Genomic DNA, 26,946 nt, shown 5'->3' with positions numbered 1-26,946 from the left:
TCCGTGACCTCTGCAAAATTCCAGCAATGAGATAGAAGCAGCTCCTTCTAAACTGTGACTTTCTCTGCATTGTACCTTGCAATCAAGTGACCATGCTCAATATTGTACTTTCCAGCCAACCAATACCTATTACTAAACCACAGCTTCTTAGCAGACATCCTTCACAGTCTCAGTTCTGACTAATCTAGTTCTTGTCCATTGCTGCCCAGTGTAAGAAATTCAAGGTAACAAGTGACTGAGGTCTATGAGCTTCTAAACAAAGCAACAGTGCTAGAAATTCAAAAACTTCATCTTGTTTGCTTTCAGAATTCTAAAACACATATGTCTATGGATGTAGACAGGCTGCCTAAAGTCAGATGGTTAGCTGGAAAGTTGGCTGGCCCAGGCTGGGGAAGGGATTAATAGGTTATGCCTCTGTTCCCTGTTTTGGGTACAGCCTTCCTACCATGCTAAGCCATGGGAAACACCAGAGATGGACTAACACCTTGTGAGGTATGCCTGGGCCAGCTAGTTGAGATAACCAGGGAATATTATGTTGAGCCATTCATGTTGGACTATGTTGCAAAGTTGGTAATAAAAGTTGCATCAACTGTTCTAAAGCCTGGTTTGAAGTTATTTTAAAGGTGTGCATGATGGTTCCTGGTGTGGGAACTGGGTCAGTAAAGCATATATGGGGTATGAATCAAGGTCACTAGAAAAAGTGTTATCTTGGTAAGACAAGTGGAGGATGAATGCAGTTGCTATGGCTAACCAATTAATGACATGAAGTGTACAGCAGTCTGTCATGTGTGGCATGACAGAGGGTCCTCCCGTAGCGAGGGAGTTGGTGATCTAGCTTCCTCCTAAGAGGTCGGTTTGCCAGGGCAACTGGGACCATACCCGCTTCATAGAGACCAGCAGTCCAGCCATATGGTATAGGAGAGCTGAAGGGGTTAAGTGAGAGCACACATGAGGTCTGTGCTATGTGCTTGGCAGGACACGATTCTGTCACTGGGGGTGAGGTGGCAGAGATATGCTGGACAGGTGGAGAGGGCATAGGCTCAGTGGTGTCCCTCCTAAATGCAACATATTACAAGCAATGTCTGTACTGACATGGGACAAGTTTTACAGAGGAACTCTGCATTTCACTGCTACACACAGTGCGCAGCGTATCTCTCGGCAGGGGAGCAGCATAATATTTGACTTTCAAATGAATGCGGTCCCCGCCTGGTCTTAGGCATTGCTGAGAGCATGCACTTCAAAAGGTACCCCCATATGCTGAGCGACTGGCCCTGCCCACAACTTGGCATACTCAGCAAGGATATGCCGCTCATGTCACATGCTGTATCAGTAGAAGAGCACAAGGATTGTACTTTCTGAAGCCAGTGCTGTGCAGTGCCCTTATTTTCTGCATCACCAGTCGCTTTTATTTTTCAAGATATATTTAAACCTGATTGGTGGGTATGACAATTTGAAATGTCTTTTTTTTTTCTTTTATAAGGCTTTCTGTGCTTGAGAGGCAGCAAAGAAGGTGCTTCAGTATCACCAGCAGCTGTGTTCCAGGATCACCAGTTTACACACAGAAAGGGACTGGTGCAGTTCAGGAGAATCTAAACATAAAAATGGACTAATCAACAGTGCTCTGCTATGCTATGCTCCAGGCCTGTATGAAGCTGAATTATACTTTTTAATTTTGTCTAGAGAATATTACAAACCTTAAGACACCAATGTACATTAATACCACCATGATTCTAAATCAATATTTTGTTTTTACCTGGATTCACACTAGTGAACAGAGGGCTCAAAATTACTAAACGCCATATCTGACATTCAGAAAACACTTAGAGAATTCTATTTAAATGTGTTTTTCCAGTTATGGATGGAGCAGTATTTTAAACAACTGCATAGTTTTATTAGATTGCCTAGTTAATAAAATGTTAGAAAGACATTTGCTCTCAGGAAGAAAAATGTGTACTATTGTCTGACATCTTATTACCTTTTCGTTGGCATAAAAAATTTGTGCCGAATGGCATAAACCTTCAGAGATAATGATCTAGAGCAAGACTAAAAAATACAGTTGGAAGCCAGCCTCAGGCAGCAAATAATGTTGTTGGTTAGCAGAGAACACTTGCGTTTGCAATGATACATACATCACAGTGTGTCACCTTCCAGACACCTACAAATAAGCTGCTGAGACTCCTACAGAACATTTGCAAGAGAAAAGGCTGAAAAGAAGAAATACGGCACAGAAGGGGATAGAATTCTGACATAACAAGTTTACATTGCAGAAACGAGCAAATAATTTTGAGATGTGGTAAATGGTAAGATGGAAAATTAGCAAAAAATAACAGCAAAAAATAAACTGCTTTGAAAGCTACAAATCACTTGTCGCAGGTAAACACAGTGCTAGGTCAGCAACACTCTTACTTCGCACATACCCGTGTTATTGGTCGTGCTTGCTTCCCCTCCTGAGGTCAGTCCTTCACTCTGTAATGTTGGACACAAGTCATCTGCAAAAACAAGTGGGTTAAAACTGATGAAATACATATATGAGAGTTGTTTTACCTGCCAATAGAATTTGTATTCATGTCCATCCAGTCCTGAGATTAACAAAGCTCTGCCAAACAGCACAGTCCTGCCTGGCAATAGAGGGGACCTGATTTTTCTCTGCTGCAGTTTCACTTTTCACTTACAGGTCTCCTCCTCATATTTACCCTGTGACTTGAAAGTGATAGGAAGAACAGCATACTGATAATATTATCTCTCTGCTCCCCTGCTTTCTACTCCTTTCAGTATACTCCTTGCACTGCAACACACGTGATTGGCTCCTAATACCAAGTAAAATTCGGATACACTGCTTAAAGAAAAACTATCATTATGTAGTGCTACCCACTTAGGAGTCACTGAAGTTTTGAGTCCCCCTATAGTCCTGCACAGCCAGGAAACACGCATTTTCCATATAGACTTGCAAATAGGAGACAGTAATCAGTCCTTTAACTTGTTTATTTTTATCATACTAGGGAAAATTAAATGTGGATGGGGTAAGGGGTGTATGGGATCCCCAAGAGTATGGCAACAGAGGACAATCTTTCTGAACTATGTACAAGTCTTTACAGCAAAAAGTTTCTTCCAGAGAGCTAGCCAGCATCTCCTGTAATACCACCCCGGACCCCAGATTCTACTAATCCAGCTGTTCTGGGTGAATCCCTGTTCAGGGGATCCAGTATCTGCCACTTTAAGGGTGAGACAGTCCCGGACAGTAGCTAATCCAGTTTCCCACTGAAATGTTCCTTCCCCTTACTGGCCCAGGGGGTGCAGGTCTACTCATGCAGTCCTTCTCCTATGCTGCTGCTGTGTCAGTGGCTGCTCTCAGGCCTTCTGCTTGGCCTCTCCTTCCCTGCTGCATAGGCGGTTCTTGCTCTTGCGGCTAGTGAAGTCCTGAGCTTTCCTACTTCCAAGCTTCCCTGCCTGTAGGTGAACCCCTTACCATCTGGACTCCCTCTCAGGCTCCTGCTCTCCAGCCTCACTTCTCCAGCTTTCACCTGACCTCTCCCTTTCCTCCTGCTGAGCAGGCTCTGTCACTTTTAAGGGCTGTCCTGAACCAATGCGAAGCCTCCTGTTGGGGATTGGTCAGGATCCCTCAAAAGTGCAGACCAGCCACTTCTTACCTTCGCCCACTGCTTCTAGATCTTTCTCCAAAGTTCCAGTGCAGGGGAAGTCTCAGAGATCTGATCTGTAGAGCCTCTCATCTCTGACCACAATTTGACCCCGCTCTGACTGTTATACCTGTGCTTCTACTCAGCCCCTATCTAAAGAACCAACTCTAGCTCCCTCTAGCTATCTAGGAGGGTGCTACAATTACAATGTTGTACATTGATCTGCCCCATGGGACAAAGTACATGTACCGTATTTGCCGGCGTATAAGACGACTTTTTGACCCTTGAAAATCTTCTCAAGAGTCGGGGGTCGTCTTATACGCCGGTATACGGCATACTGACACTTTTTAGGGGGGCGGCGCGGTGCCCCCCCCCTTCCAACGGAAGGGACACTAAGTACAGGGGTGGGCAGGGGCTGCTGTCTCTTACCTGGCTCCGGTCCCACGACGATCCGGTCCAGGAAGCGCGGCTGCTCCTTCAGTTCGGCCACTGGATGTTCGCGCGGCTGCTCGGCTCCGCCTCCTCACCGGTGATTGGCCGCCAGAACTGTAGCTCAGGAAAGGCACACAGGCGGCCAATCACCGGCGAGGGGGCGGAGCCGAGCAGCCCCATGAAAATCGAGTACAGGAGCAGCAGGTAAGTGTGCCGTGTAGAGGTGCTGCTGCAACCACATATGCTGGCTGCAGCAGCACCATACTAGAACAGGGTCAGCAAGTGTCATTGGTGTCAGTGGGAGGAATAGTGCTCCATCACTGATACCAATGATGGGGCACTATTCCTCCCCACTGACACCAATGATGGGGCACTATTCCTCCCCACTGACACCAATGATGGGGCACTATTCCTCCCCACTGATACCAATGATGGGGCACTATTCCTCCCACTGACACCAATGATGGGGCACTATTCCTCCCCCCACTGACACCAACAATGGGGCACTATCCCCCCCCCCCACTGACACCAATGATGGGGCACTATTCCACCCCCCACTGACACCAATGATGGGACACCATTCCTCCCACTGACACCAATGATGGGGCACTATTCCCCCCACTGACACCAATGATGGGACACTATTCCTCCCACTGACACCAATGATGGGACACTATTCCTCCCACTGACACCAATGATGGGGCACTATTCCCCCCACTGATACTAATGATGGGGCACTATTCCTGCCACTGATACCAATGATGGGGCACTATTCTTCCCACTGACACCAATGATGGGGCACTATTCCCCCCAGTGATACTAATGATGGGGCACTATTCCTCCCACTGATACCAATGATGGGGCACTATTCCTCCCACTGACACCGATGATGGGGCACTATTCCTGCCACTGATACCAATGATGGGGCACTATTCCTGCCACTGATTCCAATGATGGGGCACTATTCCTGCCACTGATACCAATGATGGGGCACCTATTCCCCCCACTGATACTAATGATGGGGCACTATTCCTGCCACTGATACCAATGATGGGGCACTATTCCTCCCACTGATACTAATGATGGGGCACCTAATCCCCCCACTGATACTAATGATGGGGCACTATTCCTGCCACTAATACCAATGATGGGGCACTATTCCTCCCACTGACACCAATGATTGGGCACTATTCCTCCCACTGACACCGATGCTGGGGCACTATTGCTCCCACTGGTGTGCATTGGAAGAGGGGTAGTCTTATACGGCGAGTATAGCCCAAACACTACATTTTAGCAGGAAAAGTAGGGGGTCGTCTTATACGCCCAGTCGTCTTATACGCCGGCAAATACGGTAATACTTTGTCCCGTGTAGCTAGGTGCTTCTCAAGTTTAGTTACAAAGTCCAGCCTGCCCTCCTCCCCTCCTTGCTTGGCAAATCCAAAAACAGCTCGGAAGGTGATGGATCTATTGTAACTGTAGCTTGCTTTCGGTTCAGAGAACGTTACCAAAGCATGTTGCGGACGGAGGAATATTGAGAGAAAGTGTCTGACATCCCCCCTTTTCCTCTTGTCTCAGGAAACTTCTCTGAGCCAGGAAAATCTGCAGTTATGATGGATCCATCTTCTCCAAAGCTGTTGTCAGATCAGACTTCATAAGTAGACTCAAAGCAGAACTTCACCCTCTCAGTTAACATTGACTATTTTTAATCCTTATGCTGCTAGCATTGTAAATACAGGAAAGTATATCATATTTATTTGTTTTAAACTTTTTTTCTACATTTCTTCAATTAGTTCCTGGTTTCCATGCCTAGGCAAATTATGTCATACATCCCAGGAGTCTTCAAGGGGGGAGGGGTTTTCTGAACTAAGCACACCTGCATGCCTGAGCTAAGGGCAGATGGTTCCAGGAAGTAAATGCTACATGAATTCTCTGTGCTTACTTAAGTTGGCCAAGGCCAGAAATGCTAGTGGGTGTTTTTCAACATAATTTTTCAGCAAAATAAAGCATGGAGACATAGATGGATGGGTGAGTATTGAAAATTAATTAAACAGCATTTTTGGTTTATGGTGCTTAGATGCAATGAAGTTCCGTTTTAAGTACCTATCTGCATGGGATAAAATACTACAATATAGTACTTAGTCCTATGGGGGGGCAAAATAATGTAAATATTTGTAATGATGGTTCTTTAAGAATGCATTAATGTTTACAGATCTGCATTAATTTGTGCCATTAGTATATGCCTAGATTTCTGCATAAAACATCATGTCCTCTGGTTAAGCTAGAATAAGAACATCATGATTATATACCTCTAGCTAAAGAAAATGCTAAAGTAAACTTTGGGATTCTTACCCAGATAAGCATGCTAATAATGTGGAAAATATGGATGGAAAAATTGTAATGTATAAATGAGAATTTTGTGTATTTTAGACATATTGGTTTCAACTGGAAAAAAATACTCATCTTTAATTCCAAGCGACCAGTAAAAGATTTATATTGACCTGGCACACACACAGCTAATATGTTTTATAATTTTCAGAAAGTATATCTTTTTAACGCTAAAACTTCTTTAGTTTCTGGTTTTGCAAATTAAAATGAACCTGTGCCAAGATCATGCACACTATACTGTAAAGTGTTTTAGATTCTGAACAAACAGTAAAACATTGTTGAAAACAAACCCTTTTACACCGCTGTAACTACAGACATTATGGAGAAATTAATTTTTAACACTCACAATAGAGGCAATGACTGACGTCTCAACATTTTTGCTTGAGAACAAATCTTGCCAGTCTGCCAGCAGGTGGTTCTAAATTGCTAGATGCTATAGTTTGAGTTATTATTGAGTTCTTTGAAAATATTTGATATTAAATTACTGCACATTACAAGCAGCTAGGGAGATCAGGGATGACATGTTTAAAGCTACTTTACAGTTTGATGAGACTATTTAAATACTTTAATGTAAAAGATGAAAAGGTGGACCTCTATTTATTTTTTTAAGCACAATGTTGCTTACTTACATTATTCATTGCCCCCATTTATGATATTTCATGTAAAATGGTAGCAGTTATTTTTCATTCAGTCTTACCAGCTAGCTAAACAAACTTAGTCTCCTGGATCTTTTGCTATTTTGGCCAACCATGGTGGCCCTAGTTTAAAGTCCAACTCCAGGAATTATTTGAATTGCATACTTACATAGGTCCAGCTTAACATAAGGTAGGCATGCATATCTAATACCTGATGAACCACTTTGGAAACTAGAAATCACTGTGTGTGATTTCTGTGTGTGTAGTGGGACAGCTGCACACATAGACCCTAGAGCAGGAAGATTGTGGCTATCACTGTAATAGTGCCATATACTATTGTGATTTCCAGTTTCTCCAGCTGCCCATCAGGTACAAGATATGCATACTGTACTTACACTGTAAATTATGTAAAGAAAACAAAACCTCAGCGCTCAGGACTTCCTATTTACCACACAAATCCCCGTGGAATGCTGCTGTGCACAGGTACAAAAGACCAAAAAAACTTTTAACAATGAAAACCAGCGCAAACCCACATGGTCAATTACATTACTCAGCTTTAAAAAAACATTACTGTGCTGATAAAGATATATATAATAAATTATATATAAATAAATTGATATATAAAAAATATATAAACATTAGAATCATAAGTCCAGTGACAAAAAAACAAGTGACCAAAAAATCAAAAAAATCCCAAAAAATATATATATATAATTACAGTCCCGTGACAAAAATAAAACAAATTAAATTATAATTTTCATTTGGTTCTTCCGTGTTACTGATCCCTTCACCATGCACCAGTGCAGAAATCAACATTAGCCGCACTCACCAGATATTGGTGAGTCACACGCCTTTCAGGATTATTAAGAGCTCCTGGACCCCCTTTACTTTTTGTGAGAGCTCCAAGTGCTGTTTCCTCTTATGTCTAGGTACCTCTTCTGCTTACTCCTCTCACCGAATCCCCCAAGGAAAATCAGGAAGAAGAAAAGACCATAGCGTGATACCGTAGTAATTTCTCCTCAAAATAATCTCTCCAGACCACTCACATTCTTTTGCGGGATATAGCCCGCCTTTTATTCAAAACAACAGTGATTTTCTTCCAAAATGATCCACTTTTCATGTACACCGATTTTTGTAAGAGACCCCACAGTTTAGTGTGCAGCAGGATGGTCGTCTTGATAACGCCCTGTGGGTGGGGCGAAACGCGTTGACGCACTTCCGGTTGCCTGGTCCGTCGTCTGACGTCATTTCCGGTGAGTGGAGCGCACGCCGAGCGGTGCGTTCCAAGGGGCCATCTTAGCTTAGTAGATGAGTCTGTAGCTGAGGTCTGCCATCCTGCTGCACACTAAACTGTGGGGTCTCTTACAAAAATCGGTGTACATGAAAAGTGGATCATTTTGGAAGAAAATCACTGTTGTTTTGAATAAAAGGTGGGCTATATCCCGCAAAAGAATGTGAGTGGTCTGGAGAGATCATTTTGAGGAGAAATTACTACGGTATCACGCTATGGTCTTTTCTTCTTCCTGATTTTCCTTGGGGGATTCGGTGAGAGGAGTAAGCAGAAGAGGTACCTAGACATAAGAGGAAACAGCACTTGGAGGTCTCACAAAAAGTAAAGGGGGTCCAGGAGCCCTTAATAATCCTGAAAGGCGTGTGACTCACCAATATCTGGTGAGTGCGGCTAATGTTGATTTCTGCACTGGTGCATGGTGAAGGGATCAGTAACACGGAAGAACCAAATGAAAATTATAATTTAATTTGTTTTATTTTTGTCACGGGACTGTAATTATATATATATATTTTTTGGGATTTTTTTGATTTTTTTGTCACTTGTTTTTTTGTCACTGGACTTATGATTCTAATGTTTATATATTTTTTATATATCAATTTATTTATATATAATTTATTATATATATCTTTATCAGCACAGTAATGTTTTTTTAAAGCTGAGTAATGTAATTGACCATGTGGGTTTGCGCTGGTTTTCATTGTTAAATGTACTTACACTGTGCCTCGCCTGACCAATGTGAGTATGCAATACAAATAATTCCTGGAGTTTGGCTTTAAACTAGGGCCACCATAGATGGCCAATTTAGCAAAAGGTTTAAGAGGCTAGATTTGTTTAGCTGTCTGGGAAGATTGACCAGCATGAAAGCTGAATACTGCTAGGTTCAGATAATTTGAAAAAAAAAAAGACTATATATTCGCAGCAGTAGTGAGTAAATAAACCTCTGGATGCAATTCTTTGTGCAACCAGGGAGAGAAGAGACAAGAAGAAATGCTAAAGGGGAGAAGTACGTTAACACAGACTTATCACAATCAAACATAACTAATGAAAATTACATTGTTTTAATATGTGTTAGGTAAAGTAAAAGGATGCAGAATGAATGGCTCCAGAATGGCCATCATGCATGGAGAAAATTGGATTTTCAATTTTCTCCAGGATTGGTAATTTCCGGATTAGGTTCTGGAGTTCGGAGGCTTCACAGAGTCTTGGGACAAAGCCTCTAACCCTGTGTCCAGGTCTTATAGGAGACTAACAGGTTGAGCGGGCAGGTATGCACAGTCTGAAGATAAATATATATATATAAACCTGCGTTAATAAAAACCACAATAGATAATCAATAATAAAAAAAATGAGTTGTGAAACATATAGCAGCTGAACACAAAAACCCTGATACTAGGCCATCCGCAATAATACATAAAAGTGCAGCACTTAAAAAAGTGACAAATAATCATAAAGAAACAGTGAAACATGTATCAAAAAATAGTCTATCCAAAAATGAAAGAAAAGTCCCAGAGGTAGTGTTGAAGCAAAAGAAATCCAACAGTTGTTGTGTCACCAACCACTACTACAGAAGGCTTACCAGAAAGTCATGACCCCCTGTTAAGAGTGGTAAATCGCACTTTGTTTAACCACCTTCCGCCCGCCCTATAGTACAATGACGGGCGCAGGGTGGTTCTCTCGTTCTGATAGGACGTCGACGTCCTACCATTCTCACTGCGTATGCACGGCTCAGGTAGCGCGCAGCACGGCGATCGCCGGTGCGCTGTGTCCCTCGGACACAGCGGATCACAGAAAGAGAGACGAAGATGTTGGCTCGGTCATGTGATCAGCTGTGTCCAATCACAGCTGATCACATGTAAACACGGAAATGCCGGTTATCGGCATTTCTCTCCTCTCGAGTTGTCACGCTGACAGCTCGAGAGGAGAGGAGAGCCGGTAATCGGCTTTCCGCGGAGGGGACATGTACACTGATCATCAGGGCACTGATGATCCGTGTACCCTGATGATCAGTGTGGCCCCAGAAGTGCCACCTGTCAGTGCCCATCAGTGCCAGTGCCCATCAGTGCCACGTGCCAGTGCCCATCAGTGCCACACCAATGCCACATATCAGTGCATACCAGTGCACATCAATACCACATATCAATGCCCATCTGAGCTGCCTTTCAATGTCACCCATCAGTGCCAGTCAGTGCCACATATCAATGCCAATCAGTGCCACCTATCAGTGCTGCCAATCAGTGCCAGTCAGTGCCACCTATCAGTGCCAGTCAGTGCCGCCTAACAGTGCCAGTCAGTGCCGCCTATCAGTGCCAGTCAGTGCCGCCTATCAGTGCTAGTCAGTGCTGCCTATCAGTGCTGCCTATCAGTGCCACCTATCAGTGTCATGTATCAGTGCTGCCTTTCAGTGCCCATCAGTGATGCCTGTCAATACCCATCAGTGCAACCTACCAGTGCCTCCTCATCAGTGCCCATCAGTGCCACCTATCAGTGTCCATCAGTGCAGCCTATCAGTGCCCATCACTGCAGCCTCATTAGCGCACATCAGTGAAGGAGAAAAATCACTTATTTACAAAATTGTATAACAAAAACTAAGAAAAAAAATTTTTTTTTCAAAATTTTCAGTGGTTTTTGGTTTGTTTAAGAAAAAATAAAAATCCCAGAGGTGATTAAATACCACCAAAAGAAAGCTCTATCTGTCTCCAAAAAAATTATAAAAATGTCATATGGGTACAATGTTGCATGACCGCGTAATTGTCATTCAAAGTGCGACAGCGCTGAAAGCTGGAAATTGGCCTGGGCAGGAAGGGGGTATAAGCGCCCTGTAGGCTAGTGGTTAAACAATCCAGAAAGCCGGACACTCAAATCCTCCTCCAGATCTCCAAAAGAGCAGATAAAGATCCTCCAAACAATGGACCTTAATTGGGGTAGCTAAACCACTCAGGATGTGGCTTGGACTCGTAATACAAAACATGCGAAGAAAGATTGCTCCACATAGTGTAAAACCATAATCACAACATGTATTTAAGGTATGGTTGCACTCACATGTAAGCAACCATCATTAGGCATTGATTGGCAAAAAATCCAAATTTTCCAGTTTCCAAAATGTTCACCGGCCGTTCGCGCATGCGCAGTAGCGTGTGTGTGTGTGTGGCTCCGCCCTACACGTTTCATCACAGGTAAAGTCATCAGGGGCACAGTCTGTATAATCAAGGGACTTGTAGTTCAGGGCTGCCTCCAGAAGCCAGGAGTTCTCCTGCCCAGAGGCCAGGGCATGAGCCAGTGCAGCAGGGAGAACTGTAACAATCTGAGGACCAGCCAAAGGCCTAAGCTTAAGGCCTAAGAAGTGGCACTGTGTGAGTAAGCCAGGAGGCTTAATATCATTTTATTTTGGTGTTTGAAGTGATGGTGGATGAGGGAAGTGACGAGGGTAACCTTTTGTTTTCACTGGAATTTTTACTTCTTCTTTGAAGAAAAATGGGTAAACAAGCTCTAAAATAGTATCCCCTGTTGGACTGAACTCAGAGGAAAGCACTGCAACCCCTGAATATAAATAAAAAATGGAAAAATTTATATATATATATATATATATATATATATATATATATATATATTTCAGATTAGTCAGAGATCCTTCTAAGAGCATTCAAAGAACATTTTCAGATGCATTTGACCTCTTTCTAAGCCGCTATATCCTGGTATCCTGTTTTAAGCTGCTTTTGCCCTTTCTAGTATGAAAGAGAAACAGTTCTAGAACAAAAACAAAAAAAGAGTATAATATGTATAAAACCTGTGGGGAATTTATCCATTTGAAGCTAAATGCATCATTCTTACATTTGAAATGCAGACATGGAACTTTTAGGGATGCAGCAAACAGGTTCTATAAATGAAAGTGCTAAAAAATTAGAAAATAAAAACAAGAGAGTGTAGCGCCTAAAGTGAGGTACAAGAGTGCTGTTGATAAGAGAACAAATGGTACGAAGAGGTCACTTCTCTCATTTGCTCTCTTCTTCACTCCACATTGGCTCTTCACAAGTTATAATTAAAGAGAGGTTAAGAAGAGAAAGGGATTGTGTCAACTGGATTTAAGCTAGTGTCAATGGTCAAATACATCATGGTTTCCGCTGCATTTCTGTTGAAAGCAGCTTACGGCTAGGTTCACACTACCATGATGCTACTTTGAAGTTGTTTGCATATTCTGTGGGGCCAAAATTGTGCTGGAATCACATCAAAGTAGTACAGGAACCTTTTCCAAAATCGTGTTGTGGTGTGTTACATAGATGTGAACAGGCACCATTGAACTGTGATTTCCATTGTCACGTGATTCTGTGTGACTCAAGTCTCATCTGAAATCACATTAGTGTGAACGGAGCCTAATGCAGGCCATAGACGGGTTGAACATCGGACGATTTTTCAAACGAAAAACAGGTCGTTCGTTCGGCCGACGTTACCACCAACAATTAAAAAAATCGGCCGACTAAATCATAAAGTTCACCCCATAACTTCTGTCCCTTGCAGGTCACGGCTCATGCACAGATTTTTTATCGTTAAAACGATCGGCCGATTTGGCCATCATTGCCGGGAAAATCAGCCGCAAATTTTCCAACATGACCAATAATCTCAAAGTGCAAGAAACCCGAAAAACAGCCGACCAATTAACCCACTAACAGTGCAAAAATTTTCAAATCATCTATGGCTGGCATTAGACACTTCTGAGATAACTGACAGTTCATTGACAGGTGCATTTTATTTGTATCAATTTGCTTTGAGTTACCTCTGCATTCTCATTGACTTGCATGGGAAAAGAAGCAGTTCTAAAGCTGCTTTCACACTGATCTGTTTTTCTTCTGCGTTGCATTAGAAAAAGCATAAGAAAAACATGTGACTATGTATTATTATGGAACTCTTCACACTAATCCATATCTTCTGCCTTGCTTTAAAAAAAGTGGAAGAAACATGTCTGACCATGTATTCCTATGGACCTCTGCACTCTGATCTGTTGCAGATCCGATGCGGCCTTTAAAATTCTACTTGCTGCATTTATGGTACAGGGTTGGTGCGGTAAAAAAAAAATGCACCAAAACGTAGCTCCCTATTAAAATCAATGGACAAACATGGCAAAACTCATATAAAAACACACCTGATTTGAGTTTATATGCATTTTTGCTATGAATCTTTGTGAATGTTGCCTAATGTGAACAAACGCTTGTTGATACAGCCATTGGCTCCTGTTGCTGTCAATCACAGTGAGCAAATGAGGAGAGAGAATGGGTGGGGCCGAGCTATGGCTCTGTGTATAAATAGACACACAGATCAGCAGCTCAGGAGCGAGCCTAATTGTCCCATAGCAAGCTGCTTGCTGTGGGGGCACTTGGTAGAAGGGAGGGCCTAGGAGCACCTACCAGGGACCTGAGAAAAGGAGGACCGGGGCTGCTCTGTGCAAAATCACTGCATAGAGCAGGTAAGTATGACATATTTGTTATTTAGAAAAAAAATGCCTTTAAAGAGGAGCTACACCCAAAAGGGGAAGTTCTGCTTTAAGGCTTAGGCCCCCACTCCCCATTAAGGATTGGCACCTTTGAGGGTGTCCTGCCTTCTCTGCAGTTATGAAAGGGTTACAGAGGATTACAGGCAGTATAACCTTTGATGTCCACACAGTAAAGAGTCGATGATTGATAACCGATGATCTTTTACTGATAACATGTGACATAATGAGAATGCGCGTGAATAAATGCGCGAATGTGAACAAATGCGGTAAAACTGAAATACAAACAGAATAAACAAACATAAGTACATATCTAACTTCCTAGCTATGTGCATAACATTCCTCAGTACATAGGAGGGGTACTTACAGACTTTGGGGGTCTAATCAAGCCCATATATGAAGAGAGAACAGCATCCCACATGTACTTGCATTGTAGAATTTCTTCAGTCTGAAGAGATGAGGTCACTTCCTCCCAAGTTAGCAGACAGGACGTCCTGGCCTTAAAGGGGACAGACACTGCTGAATGCTAAAGAATGCCTTGTGTAATACAAGGCAGCACACTCCCCACCTGGCATAATAATGATATGCCACTATTAAACTCCTGGAAGGAGTAAAACGACTTCCGTGATGGGTCTAAGGTACACCTTAGGGGTGCCCTGTTTTACTACTCTGACCTCTACTTTCCTGACTCTGCTATCACTACTAGCATCAGTCCCCACAATGAGTCCAATTGGCCACTCGTTCCTGTGGGCCTGAGAGTCTTTTAGTAGAACAACATCTCCAACTTGTAAGTTGGGCTTGTCGGCTTGCCATTTTTTGCGTGGTTGAAGGGTCATCAGGTACTCCTGTCTCCATCTCTTCCAGAAGATATCGGCAAGGCTTTGAACTTGTTTCCATTGTTTGGTGTACAAGTCTTTAAGATCAAAGTCCCCGTTGGGAGCTGTCACCATCTCCATCTTCTGGGTCAGCAACGTTGCTGGTGTCAAGACGGTTGGCATCTCTGGGTCAGTAGACACTGGGACCAAAGGTCTGGCGTTCATGATAGCCATGACTTCAGCCATCAGCGTGGTTAAGACTTCGTGTGTGAGACGAGTAGATCCAATCTTTAGAAGCATTGCATCTAGAATGCGGCGAGCTACTCCAATCATCCTCTCCCAAGCTCCTCCCATATGTGAGGCATGAGGAGGATTGAAGATCCAAGTGCATCTTTGATTTTGAAGATAGTTACTTGTCTCTGAGTCTGTTGCAATGATCTTCAATTCCTTGCAGGCTCCAATAAAGTTTGTGCCACAATCAGAACGAATCTGTTTTGCTGGTCCTCAAATGGAGAAAAATCTTCTCAAGGCATTGATGAAGCTTGAGGTAGATAGAGACTCAATTACCTCAATGTGAACTGCTCTGGTACTCATACACGAGAAAAGAACAGCCCAGCGTTTGCTCTCTGCACTGCCTCCTCTGGTCTTGCGAGAAGAAATGTTCCAAGGACCAAAAACGTCTAGGCCTACATTTGTGAATGGAGGATCTGAAGCCAGCCTGTCTGGAGGTAAGTCTGACATCTTCTGGACTTCAAGTTTTCCTCTGATTTTCTTGCAAGTTACACATTTGTTAATCACGCTGGAGACTAGTCTTTTACCTCCTAGGATCCACAATCCAGCTGAGCGGACTGCTCCTTCAGTGAGGTGGCGACCTTGATGTGCAACTTGCTCGTGGTGATGTCTTGTCAGAAGAACGGCAACGTGATGATTCTTGGGTATGACAATGGGATGCTTTTCTAAAATAGTCATATCAGCTGCGGGTAGACGTCCTCCAAGTCTCATCACTCCATCTTCATCAAGGACAGGGTTCAACTTTTTGAGTGGGCTGTGTTTAGAAAGTTCTTCTTTCTTGAGAAGACCTTGAATTTCTTCCTTGAAGGCTTCCTGCTGAACACATCTGATAATGGTGACATTGGCTTGCTCAAGATAGTCATTGTTACCCTGGTCAACACTGGCTGTTTTGCTGAAGGATCTGGCCAAGCAGATGAGTTTCCCTATGGCACGGATGAGTGACTTCCAGCTGGAAAACCTTTCGAACCTACATGAGCCAAGACCTTCTCTGGTGGTTAGAGTCTTGTAAACTGCAACTAGAGGTCTTACCTCTTTGTCTTGGTCTGGTTCTACAAGCTGAAAAGTTCCTTTCTGATCAGTCTCTTCAGTTTCTGGTCCAGTCAAGAAGGATGGACCTGTGAACCAGTTAGTCTGTTTGAGGACAGCAGCTGGTACCAGTCTAGTCCCATGGTCAGCAGGGTTCTTGTCTGTACTGATGTGATGCCACTGTTCTGGACTTGTACACTTTCTGATACGTGTTACTCTGTTTGACACGTATGTGTAGAATCTTCTTGAAGCGTTGTGGATATAACCTAAAACAATCTTGCTGTCTGTGTAGAAGTTCACTGCATGGATCTCGATGTCCAGTTCCGCAATGAGTAAGTCTGCTATCGCCACAGCTAGGACAGCAGCACAAAGTTCTAAGCGTGGGACCGTGTGAGCAGGTCTTGGAGCCAGTTTGGACTTTCCCAAGATGAATCCTGCATGGCTTTGTCCCTGAGTGTCTATAACTCTAAGGTAGGCTACAGCTGCTATAGCCACGGTGGATGCATCTGAAAACACGTGTATCTCTCTTCGTTTTGTAACGGACAAAGAAACAGAGACGTATGGTCTTTGGATGCTAAATCGCTCAAGCTCCAGCAAAGAGTCTTTCCACAACTTCCACTGCATTTCTTTCTTTTCAGGTAGAGGTGTGTCCCAATCACTTTGTTCTAGCTCAGTTGTAATCTCTCTCAAAAGAGCTTTGCCTTGCATGGTGATGGGTGCTACGAACCCCAAGGGATCGTAAAGACTGTTGACCGTAGACAAGACACCTCGCTTTGTGAAAGGCTTCTCTTCCCTTGATACTCGGAAGGTGAAGCTGTCAGTTTTCAAGTCCCAACTAAGCCCTAAGCTTCTTTGAAGGGGTGGTGAATCTGTACCTAGATCTAGGTCTTTGAGGTCTTTTGCACGGTCTTCTGCTGGGAATGCTTCCATGACTTTGCTGTTGTTGGAAGCCACTTTGTGCAGTCTTATGTTAGATTCTGCTAGCAAGTCTCTAGTGCTTTTCAAAATGTCAATGGCTTCTCCACTACTGGAGAAGGAAGCAAGTCCATCATCTACATAAAAGTTTTTCATAACAAATTGTTTGGCTTCAGGGTTGTGTCTGTCACCTTGCTGCGCTGCTCGTCTCAAGTTGTAGATAGCGACAGCTGGTGAGGGACTGTTCCCAAACACATGTACTTTCATCCTATACTCTATGATACCTTTGTTGAGGTCGTTGTCTTCATACCATAGGAACCTCAGGTAGTCTCTGTGGTCTTCACGGACAAGGAAGCAGTAGAACATCTGCTGTACATCTGCTGTTACTGCAACAAGTTCTCTTCGGAATCTGATAAGGACTCCAAGAAGTGTGTTGTTCAGGTCTGGTCCGCTGAGAAGTACATCATTAAGGGAAATACCTTCATGCTTTGCACTGGAATCAAATACTACACGTATCTGACCTGGTTTTTGAGGATGGTACACTCCGAATATTGGCAAGTACCAGCGTTCTTGTTTTTCATGCAGTGCTGGTGCTTTTTCAGCTTGATCTTTGTCAAAGATTTTCCGCATGAATTCTTGGAAGTGTTCTTTCATGTCTGGCTTTCTTTCAAGAGTGCGTTGCAATAGCGCAAGGCGTTTCTCTGCTTGCACTCTGTTGTTGGGAAGACGATGCCGTGGTGTACGGAATGGTAGTGGGGCTACCCAACTGCCTGCTTTGTCTTTGAAGACTTCTCTGTCCATGATCTCAAGGAAGAGGTTATCTTCAACAGATGGTGCTAGTTTGTCATCATCTTGAGTTCTCTCAAACACTTTGTGGCCTAGCTGATCTGAATCTTCAGCTGAGCCTGTATCTTCCAGGAACCTCTGGATGTTCTGGGGATGTGTTGGGTTAGATAGTTTCTCTTTAATCTGCATGCTGTTGTTACATGGGCAAAGACATGATGTGCGACCGTTCTGCAGCAGATTTGTTCTGTAGACATTCACCTTTGCGGGTTTGTGAAGTCCGTCCAGACATACATTTCCAACGATAACCCATCCAAGATCAAGACGTTGAGCAAATGGTGCATTGTGCGGCCCATTGTATTGTTCTCTGACCTTGTGCACTCTCAGTATGTCTCTTCCTAGTAGAAGGACGATTGCAGCATCTGGGTTGAGTGTTGGGATCTTGTCTGCTATTCGCATGAGATGAGGGTAGTGACGTGCCACTTCAGGTGTGGGAATCTCTGACCTGTCATCTGGTATCATGTCACATTCTATGAGGGTAGGAAGAGTCAGCTGTGTCTTTCCATCTAATGACTCAATGGTGTAGTTGTTTGCTCTTCTCCCTGCAGTCTCTATAACTCCAGAACATGTCTTCAAGGTGTATGGAGTTGGACTTCCTTTGTCACCGAAGAGGTCGAAGAACTCTGTCTTTGCTAGAGACCTGTTGCTTTGTTCGTCTAGGACTGTATACATCTTCACTGCCTTTTCTCTGAGACCGTTGGGATACACTTTGACTAAGCATATCTTGGAGCATGATCTAGAGAGTCCTGGTTCTGTACAGATCTCAGTACACTTTGAAGTTATCGCTGGTGTTGCACTTTCTTTTTGCTCCCCACCATGATCTTCTTGAGTTGCTGGAACTTCTGATCTCCATGGTGGTGGTCCTGGGTGCAGTGCTGACAGATGTCGGTCATTGTTGCATTCTGTGCACCGTATTTCTCTCTTACAGTCTTTTGCAAGATGTTGCATTGAGGCGCAGCATCTGAAACAAATGTGATTGTCTTTAAGGTAAGCCTTGCGCTCCTCTAATGTCTTACTTCTGAAACTGCGACATTTTCTTAGTGGATGAGGCTTGTTGTGTATTGGGCACTGTTTGTCTGGATCCTCAACTTCCTTGCTTGTGTTGTCTTCCTGATTGGCTGCAGCCTCAGGCGGGACTTCTGTCTTCCGCACAGACACTGTTGCTCTGCGTTCTTTGTAGTGTACTGGCGGCTGCTTCTCTGTCCTTGGGGAGCTTGCAACTCTCTTGTTCAGGAAGGCGAAGCTTGGGTCATTGCGTGTCTTAGCTTGGTCTACAACGAATTCAGCAAGGAAGACAAACGGTGGAAATGCAACTCGATAGTCTTTCTTGTATCTGGATGCTTGAGAGACCCACCTTTCTTGCAGGTTGAAAGGGAGCTTCTCGATTATGGGCTCTACTCCACGTGCTGTGTCTAAGTATAAAAGACCTGGCAGAGTTCCACTAGTCTTTGCTGCTTCTATCTCTAGGAGTAGGTCTCCGAGCTCTCTCAGCTTCTGATTGTCTTTGTTTGTCATTTTCGGGCAAGTTTCTATTTTCTTTAAAAGTGCTTCTTCAATTACTTCAGGTGACCCATAGCAGTCTTCCATTCTCTGCCAGACCATCGCAAGTCCTGCTGTTGCATCATGGACATGCACTGACCTGATTCTTTTGGCCTGCTCTGAGGACTCTGGTCCTAGGTATTTGGCGAGTAGGTCGAGCTTCTCTCTGTCTGTCAGCTCTAAGTTTTGGGTGCTGCTTAGGAAGGATGACCTCCAGGCCCAGTAGTTTTCAGGACGATCGTCGAACTTCAAGAGACCAGTGCTCACCATCTCACGGCGCATCAGGTATTTCGACACGTCTGTAACCCTTGCTGTGTCAGGTGCGTTTGTTCTGGGTACAAACGCGGGACTACTGGCTGATAGTGACTGATGGGTTCGTTGAGGTATTTGACTAAGTCTATTTTGGTCAGATGGTTGCTCTCCTCTATTGTAGTCTAGATCTGGTTTTGCACGAGGAGAGGTTATATCGCCATCTACTTGGTTTCTTAGCGTGTTGGCGGTTTGGTATCTGAGCCCGTGATTGGTTGACTTATCACGTGGCGGTTCAGGTTCAGTCTTGTAGTGATGCGTAACATCAAAGCTATCTGCTCCCAACTGGGTCCTTGATGGTTTCGGTGCATCACTAGGCTGTTTATCAGGGTACAGGGTTGCTTGTGATTGCACGTACTCACGGGTGCGTTGGAATGTACTGCGAGGTGTTATCAGGGTTTCCAGTACATCGCTCTCTACAAACTGAATATCTGCAGCTCTCGCGAGAACTTCGGCTTCAGCTATGGCTGCTGCAGCTATTTTCTGTTGCTTAAGTATGTGTAAAGAGGCTCGTACTTCTGCCTTTCTCCTAAGCATTTCTGCTTCCCCTTCGGCTTGTCTCTTCTTCTGCTCTTCATCTAGGTAGCCTTGCTCTTTCATAAGCTCTGCTTCCTGTATGGCATAGGAGGCCATGGCGCATGCGGCCTCGGCCTTGGCTTGTGCCCTGGCGGCGATAGCGCTGACTGAAGACAAGTTTGTGACGCTAGAATGTCTGGAACTGGTATGCTTACTCCTGGCTGCCCCAGTACTGACTGACGATAGGTCTGTGATGCTTGAATGCCTGGAACTTGAACGCTTAGATCTGGCGGTTTCTGCTTTGGATGACGACAGATCCGATTTGTTATAAGTTCTCGGCGTGCTGCATTGTGACCTAGTTTCCAGCGTACTGTGCATATTTTCTTCCTGTTTGCACGAGATTTTAGGAAGGGTTAATTTAGTGATATCTTTCATATCTTTCTCTGTGTCTGCGTGCTGCATTGTGCTTGAGTGGAGTACACAGCGTGTACACGAAGCTGAGTTAGTTTCACTTTGCTATGCCTAGACTGGCTGTGCTGTGGGGATTTCACACGCACGTGCTGCTGTATTAACAGTTAAGAGTCTTTTCTGTGTTGTGGGGCTTGCTGTAGATTTTTCACACAATGTGCTCTGAAGTAACCGTGTAAGTCTTTTTACTGTCCTGCCTTCTCTGCAGTTATGAAAGGGTTACAGAGGATTACAGGCAGTATAACCTTTGATGTCCACACAGTAAAGAGTCGATGATTGATAACCGATGATCTTTTACTGATAACATGTGACATAATGAGAATGCGCGTGAATAAATGCGCGAATGTGAACAAATGCGGTAAAACTGAAATACAAACAGAATAAACAAACATAAGTACATATCTAACTTCCTAGCTATGTGCATAACATTCCTCAGTACATAGGAGGGGTACTTACAGACTTTGGGGGTCTAATCAAGCCCATATATGAAGAGAGAACAGCATCCCACATGTACTTGCATTGTAGAATTTCTTCAGTCTGAAGAGATGAGGTCACTTCCTCCCAAGTTAGCAGACAGGACGTCCTGGCCTTAAAGGGGACAGACACTGCTGAATGCTAAAGAATGCCTTGTGTAATACAAGGCAGCACAGAGGGGGTACCTATATTTGACAGGTACCTGCTCCCACCCGTTACAATTGTCTAGACAGTCGGAAGCAGAAGTTGTCCTCCTCCACCCTATCGCCATAGTCTTCTGTGACACTTGGCAGGTCCCACAGGAATACAGAACCATTCACAAAGCTCAGAAATACTCGTGCAATGCGCAGTGGGCACCCGGCTGTGAAGCTGCAAGCTCTCACAACTAGGTGCCCACACTGAAGATGCCGGACACAGGGCGGCCGGTGTGAGGACACTTTGGGATCAAGGGACAGGTGAGTGTCTGTTTTTTAAGAGTCAGCAGCTACACTTTTTTTATTTTGCCTGGATCTCCGCTTTAATATTACTTTAAAAATACCCTATTCTTCCACCAACAATGCTGTTACATGTTTACGCTTTGTAGTCCTAACTTTCTGCATGCATTGAAGTTGGTCAGCATGTACCTGCGTACTTTGAATTTTTCAGTAAAAGACATAAAAATAAAAATGAAAAAACAAATAAACAATGGTGAAACAGAACAAATCACACTGTCACTGAAAATGAAAGGGGAGCAGGAAGAGCACTCTTTGTTGAGATCATTGGACAACATGTGAAATGCAGCCTCCAGCAGTTGTCTGGAAATGAGGGCATGAATCATCATATGCAGTAATATTTACTGGAGTAAAAAAAAAGATGTATTTTCTGGTTCTCACCATGACATATAGAATATAGTAAGAAGATATATAAAAAAACACACACACACATTCCCTGGAATTCATAAAGTGTTCAAGACACTCTTTAGATTTCTGACATATATCTACATGACCAGGGGCGGACTGACAGCTCATGGGGCCCCCGGGCAATAAGGGATCATGGGGCCCCTGTGTCCTTACCCAAACTCAAAAAAGCCTATGAAAAAGGTACCAGGGGCATCTCATGGGGCCCCCTACTGACCCCGGGCCCTCGGGCAGTGCCCAAATTTCCAAATGGTCAGTCCGCCCCTGTAGTGAAGTGACTTCGCTCAGGGGATACACAGAGATTAAACAAATCCTCCTACATAAGTTATACCAGTCTATCTCCAGTCTTCTCTTCTTTACATCTGTTTAAAGTGCTGAACTGTAAAGCCTGTCTGAGAGTTCAGAAAAAAAGGGAATGAAGAGCTGAAGTTACACTCTGCAGAGCTCAATGAGAATAATTCTGAGCTGATTGGAGGGAAGAGACAACCCCCCTCTACGCAGCTCACATTAGGAGAGAGCTGAAGCTGTCAATCTGCTGAAGGTCCCTCCACCATTTTTCTCTTGGTGTCAGGAAAACCTGTCAGAAGTGATTCATGCCGATATAGCAGAGGAACAAAGCATTGGACAGAAATGACACTTAGGCTTCATGTACATGAGTCTACCCTGACTGCCGGCCACAGGAAAACGCGGCAAAAATACTGTAAGAATGCGGTACCGTGGTTGCGTTTTCCTGCTGTCGGTGGTCAAAACATTCCTATCCTAAACACGATTCTTCCACGTTCAGGAGAGGGAGGTTTAACCTCATCTGAACGCGGCAGCTCCTAAACTCTTCTAAAAGCCTATGTGTACATGGACACATAGGCTTTTATGGAGTTGAGTTTAGAAGCTTTGGCAAAAAAAATGACAAAAGCTACTAAACTTGAGTTTAGGAGCTGTCCATGTACATGAAGCCTTAGTTCTCTTAATTGAGACAAGCACACACTATAGAGGGATATGCTTTGTTCATATTTCATGTCTGAGGTTTACAACCACTTTAAGCCATAGATATTGTTTTTTGAGTTTTTTCTGGTGAGAGCTCATTTTATTGCACTAGATTTATTGTAATTTTCATAATTTTATTATATGTGTACATTAATAGATTTTATATAATAAACCAAAAGTAAACATTTTTTTAAAGAAATGACAGAAATGACAAGGAAAAGGTTGTTGCAGCTACTCTTGGCTGCTTGATTCAAGTAACCATAATAACGTTTTTATAGAAAGAAACTTTCACTTTTAATACTTTACTGTCTAGAGGTCTGACCAAAGAGGTTTTTACTTTCCAGTAAAATGTTAACCTAAAACCTGTTTCAGTAACATCATCAGAAACAACTGAAATCTTCTTTTTTACACATGAAATATCTTGACTATCGTTGAGAGATACTATAGCAGGAAATATACTACCTAATTTACTTTATTATTTTAGTTAGAGTATCTGTCAGAGGCAGTGGTCAGAGTTCATAAGTGTATGTGTGTTGAGCCAGATTTGTGGTTTCTAAAAGGAACAGCTGTGAGCTGTCGTGTCTACATACTTTGAGCAAAGAGATATTTCTCCTGGTTTGATCCCTTATGGAGTGGGAAATAGCTGGCCATTTGGTTGAGGCCACCAGGGGTTGAGTAAGAGAGGTGTGTAAGTGTTACTCCCCAGGATATTCAGCTGGGCTGACAGTTCATCCTGCAGGCTATAGTTCATTTAAATATCTTTTCTAGATGTGGCTTAAAATGAAGAACTATTAGGTTAGGATCTAACATACATATATTATTTGCCTCTAACTTTAAAGTGAACCTGTGCCTTGCTTATGTATATTTCCTGAATTGCACTACCACTCCCTTCACCAGTAACAGTAAAGACCCTGTATAAGCTTCAAATGGATCTGGTCAGAGAAAACCTAGGGCTAAGGAATGTCTACCTGCCCCATGTGATACTGCTTGGTACCTGGGTGGCCATTTACCAAGCACCAGCATTGTAAGGTGGGAAGAAGGGGAGTGAGTCATATGCTCCTCTGCACCTGGAATGCAAGGTGTTGTCACTTTACTTTCCTAGGTGAATGGAGAAGTGGGGGAGTTAAGGAAGGTGAGGGAGCTAGGGATAAAGACAGTGAACTTGTTGTTTTGACTTACATGGACTTCACTTTCATGACAGTCCCAACAGCTGCTTATATTTATGTACCTTTCACTCCTATGCTGCTCTTTTAAAGTGAAGTTCCACTCAAAAGCGGAAGCTCCGCTTATTTGCCTCCTCCCCCCCTCCACTGCCATATCTGGTTTTGACAGGTACCCGCTCCCACTTCTGGCTCAGTTCGCCGTGCCGAAGTGGCCTGGAAGTTCGGCCCCCTCTTTGCTTCCGCAGTCTCCTGGGAACTTTCACAGGTCCCTGGAGCTCACCGGACCAATCAGGAAGTGTGGCGTGACTCGTGCATGTGCAGTGGGCACCAGGCTGTGAAGCCGCAAGCTGTCACAGCCTGGTGCCCACAGTAGAGATGCCGGCGCCGTAGAGGACAGAAGGAGAGAAGGATCGGTGCGGGTGAGTACATCGCTGGACCCGGGGCAGGTAAGTGTGTGTTTATTAAGTCAGCAGCTACAGTTTTTGTAGCTGCTGACTTTTAACAAACACAGCTGGAACTCCACTTTAAGTTTCTGGAAGTGAACACAGCAATGCCTTAATAGGAGTCAAGTAGTAACTGAGATCTCTTTTTATCCCAAATTCACAATATTACAATTGATAGCTCTTTTCTATGTGTTTCCTATGGATCCAGCTTATATTGATTTTTAGCAGACACAAGTAACTGTTGATATCTTATTTCGTCCATAATGTTTGCAGCAATATTACACATTATAATTTTAGGGAAAAACAACTGAATGTAAAAATGTGCATAAAAGTAGGCTCTTCAAACTCAGCTTTCCCGCCATCTGCAGCAACTTTCCAAAACAACACAAATGCCCAAATGGGTCTACTCTGGCCCAACACAGTATTTTCTGTTTAGCAATATGGATTGTGCAATCTAAAACACCTTATAGATGGTCTGTCCTAGGCATAATCCTTTATTCTCTTTGATGTGTTGCATTTCTCTTGATTTCAAAGAAGAATGAGAGTTTTGAGGATGCAAACACTGTACTGGGCTTAGACAGTCTAGGACTACAGATATGTCTTCTGAACATACGTGGTATGTGATTGCATTTAGAAAGTTGCTAAGGGGTGGGGACATTGGAGGGATCACTTAAAGGGCACATTTTTCTTGGTGTAGAAAATACAGCATCTGCTACAATACTTAGTGTAGAAATACAGCATCTTCTATGGTACCTGATATAGAAATACATATCTGCTGCAATACCTCTTAGATTGTAAGCTCTAATGAGCAGGGCCCTCTGATTCTTTTTGTACCAAATTGTATTGTAACTGAAATGTCCACTTTCATTTTGTAAAGAGCTGCGCAAAGTGTTGGCACTATATAAATCCTGTATAATAATAATACAGTATCCAGTGTAGTAATACAGCACCTGCTACAGTACCTGGTGTAGAAATACAGCATGTGCTGCAGCACAGTATCTGGTGTACTAGTGTAGAAATACAGAAGTGTACAGTACCTGGAATAGAAATACAGAATATGCTACTGTATCTGGTGTAAAAATACAGCATCTGTTACAGTATCTGGTGTAGAAATACCACATCTGCTACACTAGTGCAGAACTATGGCATGCTATGTGCTACAGTATCTGGTGTACAACTACAGCATCTGCCATAGTGTATGATGCAGAATAACATCTGTGAGAATGTCTAAAAAAGAACTAGATATGTTGTCTCAGTGCCAGGTGTAGAAATACAACATCTTCTACATTGACCAGTTCAGAGCTACCAAACCTGCCACAGTATGTGGTATAGAAAAAACTCTTTCAAACGTACCCCACACTTTGGAGAATATATACAGCCCTATGTTAGATAATAAACTTGATGCCACCATAAAATAAAAATAAAATTCAATACAAACAATATACCCTCTGGTAGGGCAATATAATTTAGCACTACCCCCATTAGGAGTCGCTGAGTCTTGGGTTCCCCTATTGTCCTGCACAGACAGGAAACACGCACTTGCACAATGGAGACAGTAAACAGTCCTTGAGCTTGTCTTTTTTTTTTTGTTTTATTAAGGGGTATTGATCTTGGGTAGGGTTGAGGGATGTATGGGATGCCCAAAGAAACTGCAACTTGAGGACAACGCAACTATATACAATTCCACAGACAAAGATTCTCTTCTTAGAGAGCTCTCCAGCTGTCCTAGTGTACCACGTCAGACCCCAGGTGAAATCTGCTCTTCACTAAGCTGCCTGAGGGAATCACTGGGCAAGAGGACCCAGAAACTGCCAATTTAGCCAAGCAGCTCCAGATGAAGAGCTAATTGGGTTGGCCACCTGACTACCCTCTCCCCTTATCTGACCCAGGGGGTGTGGGATTACTCACTCATTCCTCTTCTGAAAGCTTGTAGGTTGGTGGTTGTCTTCAGGCATTATGCTGGGCTGGCTCCTCCCATGCTTCCCAGACAGTCCTCTCTCATGGGGTTGAGGCTGAGAGGTCTTCTCTTCCAGTTCTTGCCTGCAAGTAAGCCCCTCTCCTGGGCCCCCTCCCAGGCTCCACACTCCAGCTTTCACTCCATCTTCCACCTGACATTACTACCCCGCTGATCAGGCTCTCTCAAATTTAAGAGCTGTCCAGGTCCCATGCCAAGCCTCCTGCTTAGTAATTGGCCAAGATCCCCTAATTATGCAGATCAGCCCCTCCTCACCCCCACCAACTGCCTTCTAGGAACTTCTCAAGTTTCTAGAGCAGGAGGGAGGTATCAGGGAACTGATCTGTAGAGCCCTCAGCCCTGACCGAAAAATTACCTGACTGACTCATCCCAGGCTAACTTGTACCAGGCTGCTACTCAGCCTCTAACACAAAACCTGTCTAGCTCCCCTAGCTA

The 26,946-nt window shown here is 43.7% G+C and overlaps 2 protein-coding genes across 8 annotated transcripts in view; both read right to left on the bottom strand.

The window, feature by feature from the left end:
- COL16A1 (collagen type XVI alpha 1 chain) overlaps window positions 1–26,946 on the bottom strand; it is a 295,727-nt gene that overhangs the window by 237,626 nt on the left and 31,155 nt on the right. For all 6 annotated transcript variants that reach the window (XM_089673859.1, XM_089673860.1, XM_089673863.1 and 3 more), the window contains exon 3: window positions 2,418–2,489. In XM_089673859.1, the coding sequence (XP_089529985.1) occupies window positions 2,418–2,489 (72 nt within the window). The remainder of the gene's footprint in view (window positions 1–2,417; window positions 2,490–26,946) is intronic.
- On the bottom strand, window positions 14,045–21,221 carry LOC149464901 (uncharacterized). Of its 2 annotated transcripts, none has more exons than XR_016312263.1 (2): window positions 14,225–21,221; window positions 14,045–14,132 (listed from the first exon to the last, which is right to left on the bottom strand). XR_016312263.1 is itself a non-coding variant. In XM_089673858.1 (2 exons), exon 2 carries the CDS (start codon window positions 20,571–20,573, stop codon window positions 15,177–15,179), a length of 5,397 nt encoding a protein of 1,798 aa, XP_089529984.1. In that variant the 5' UTR covers window positions 20,574–20,943; window positions 21,036–21,221; the 3' UTR covers window positions 14,045–15,176. The 2 variants fall into 2 exon arrangements, 1 of the variants encoding a protein (XP_089529984.1); XM_089673858.1 differs by having other exon boundaries at window positions 14,045–20,943; window positions 21,036–21,221.

The sequence above is a fragment of the Staurois parvus genome, unplaced genomic scaffold, assembly GCF_062004578.1.
Source record: "Staurois parvus isolate SC_StPar_1 unplaced genomic scaffold, SC_StPar_1.0 ptg000145l, whole genome shotgun sequence".
NCBI classification, from domain to species: domain Eukaryota; kingdom Metazoa; phylum Chordata; class Amphibia; order Anura; family Ranidae; genus Staurois; species Staurois parvus.
This window is presented reverse-complemented; position numbering and strand designations above follow the sequence as displayed.

Excerpts from the sequence above, each read along its gene's own strand:
- LOC149464901 (XM_089673858.1), bottom strand. The coding sequence starts at position 20,573 with ATGCAGCACGCAGACACAGAGAAAGATATGAAAGATATCACTAAATTA.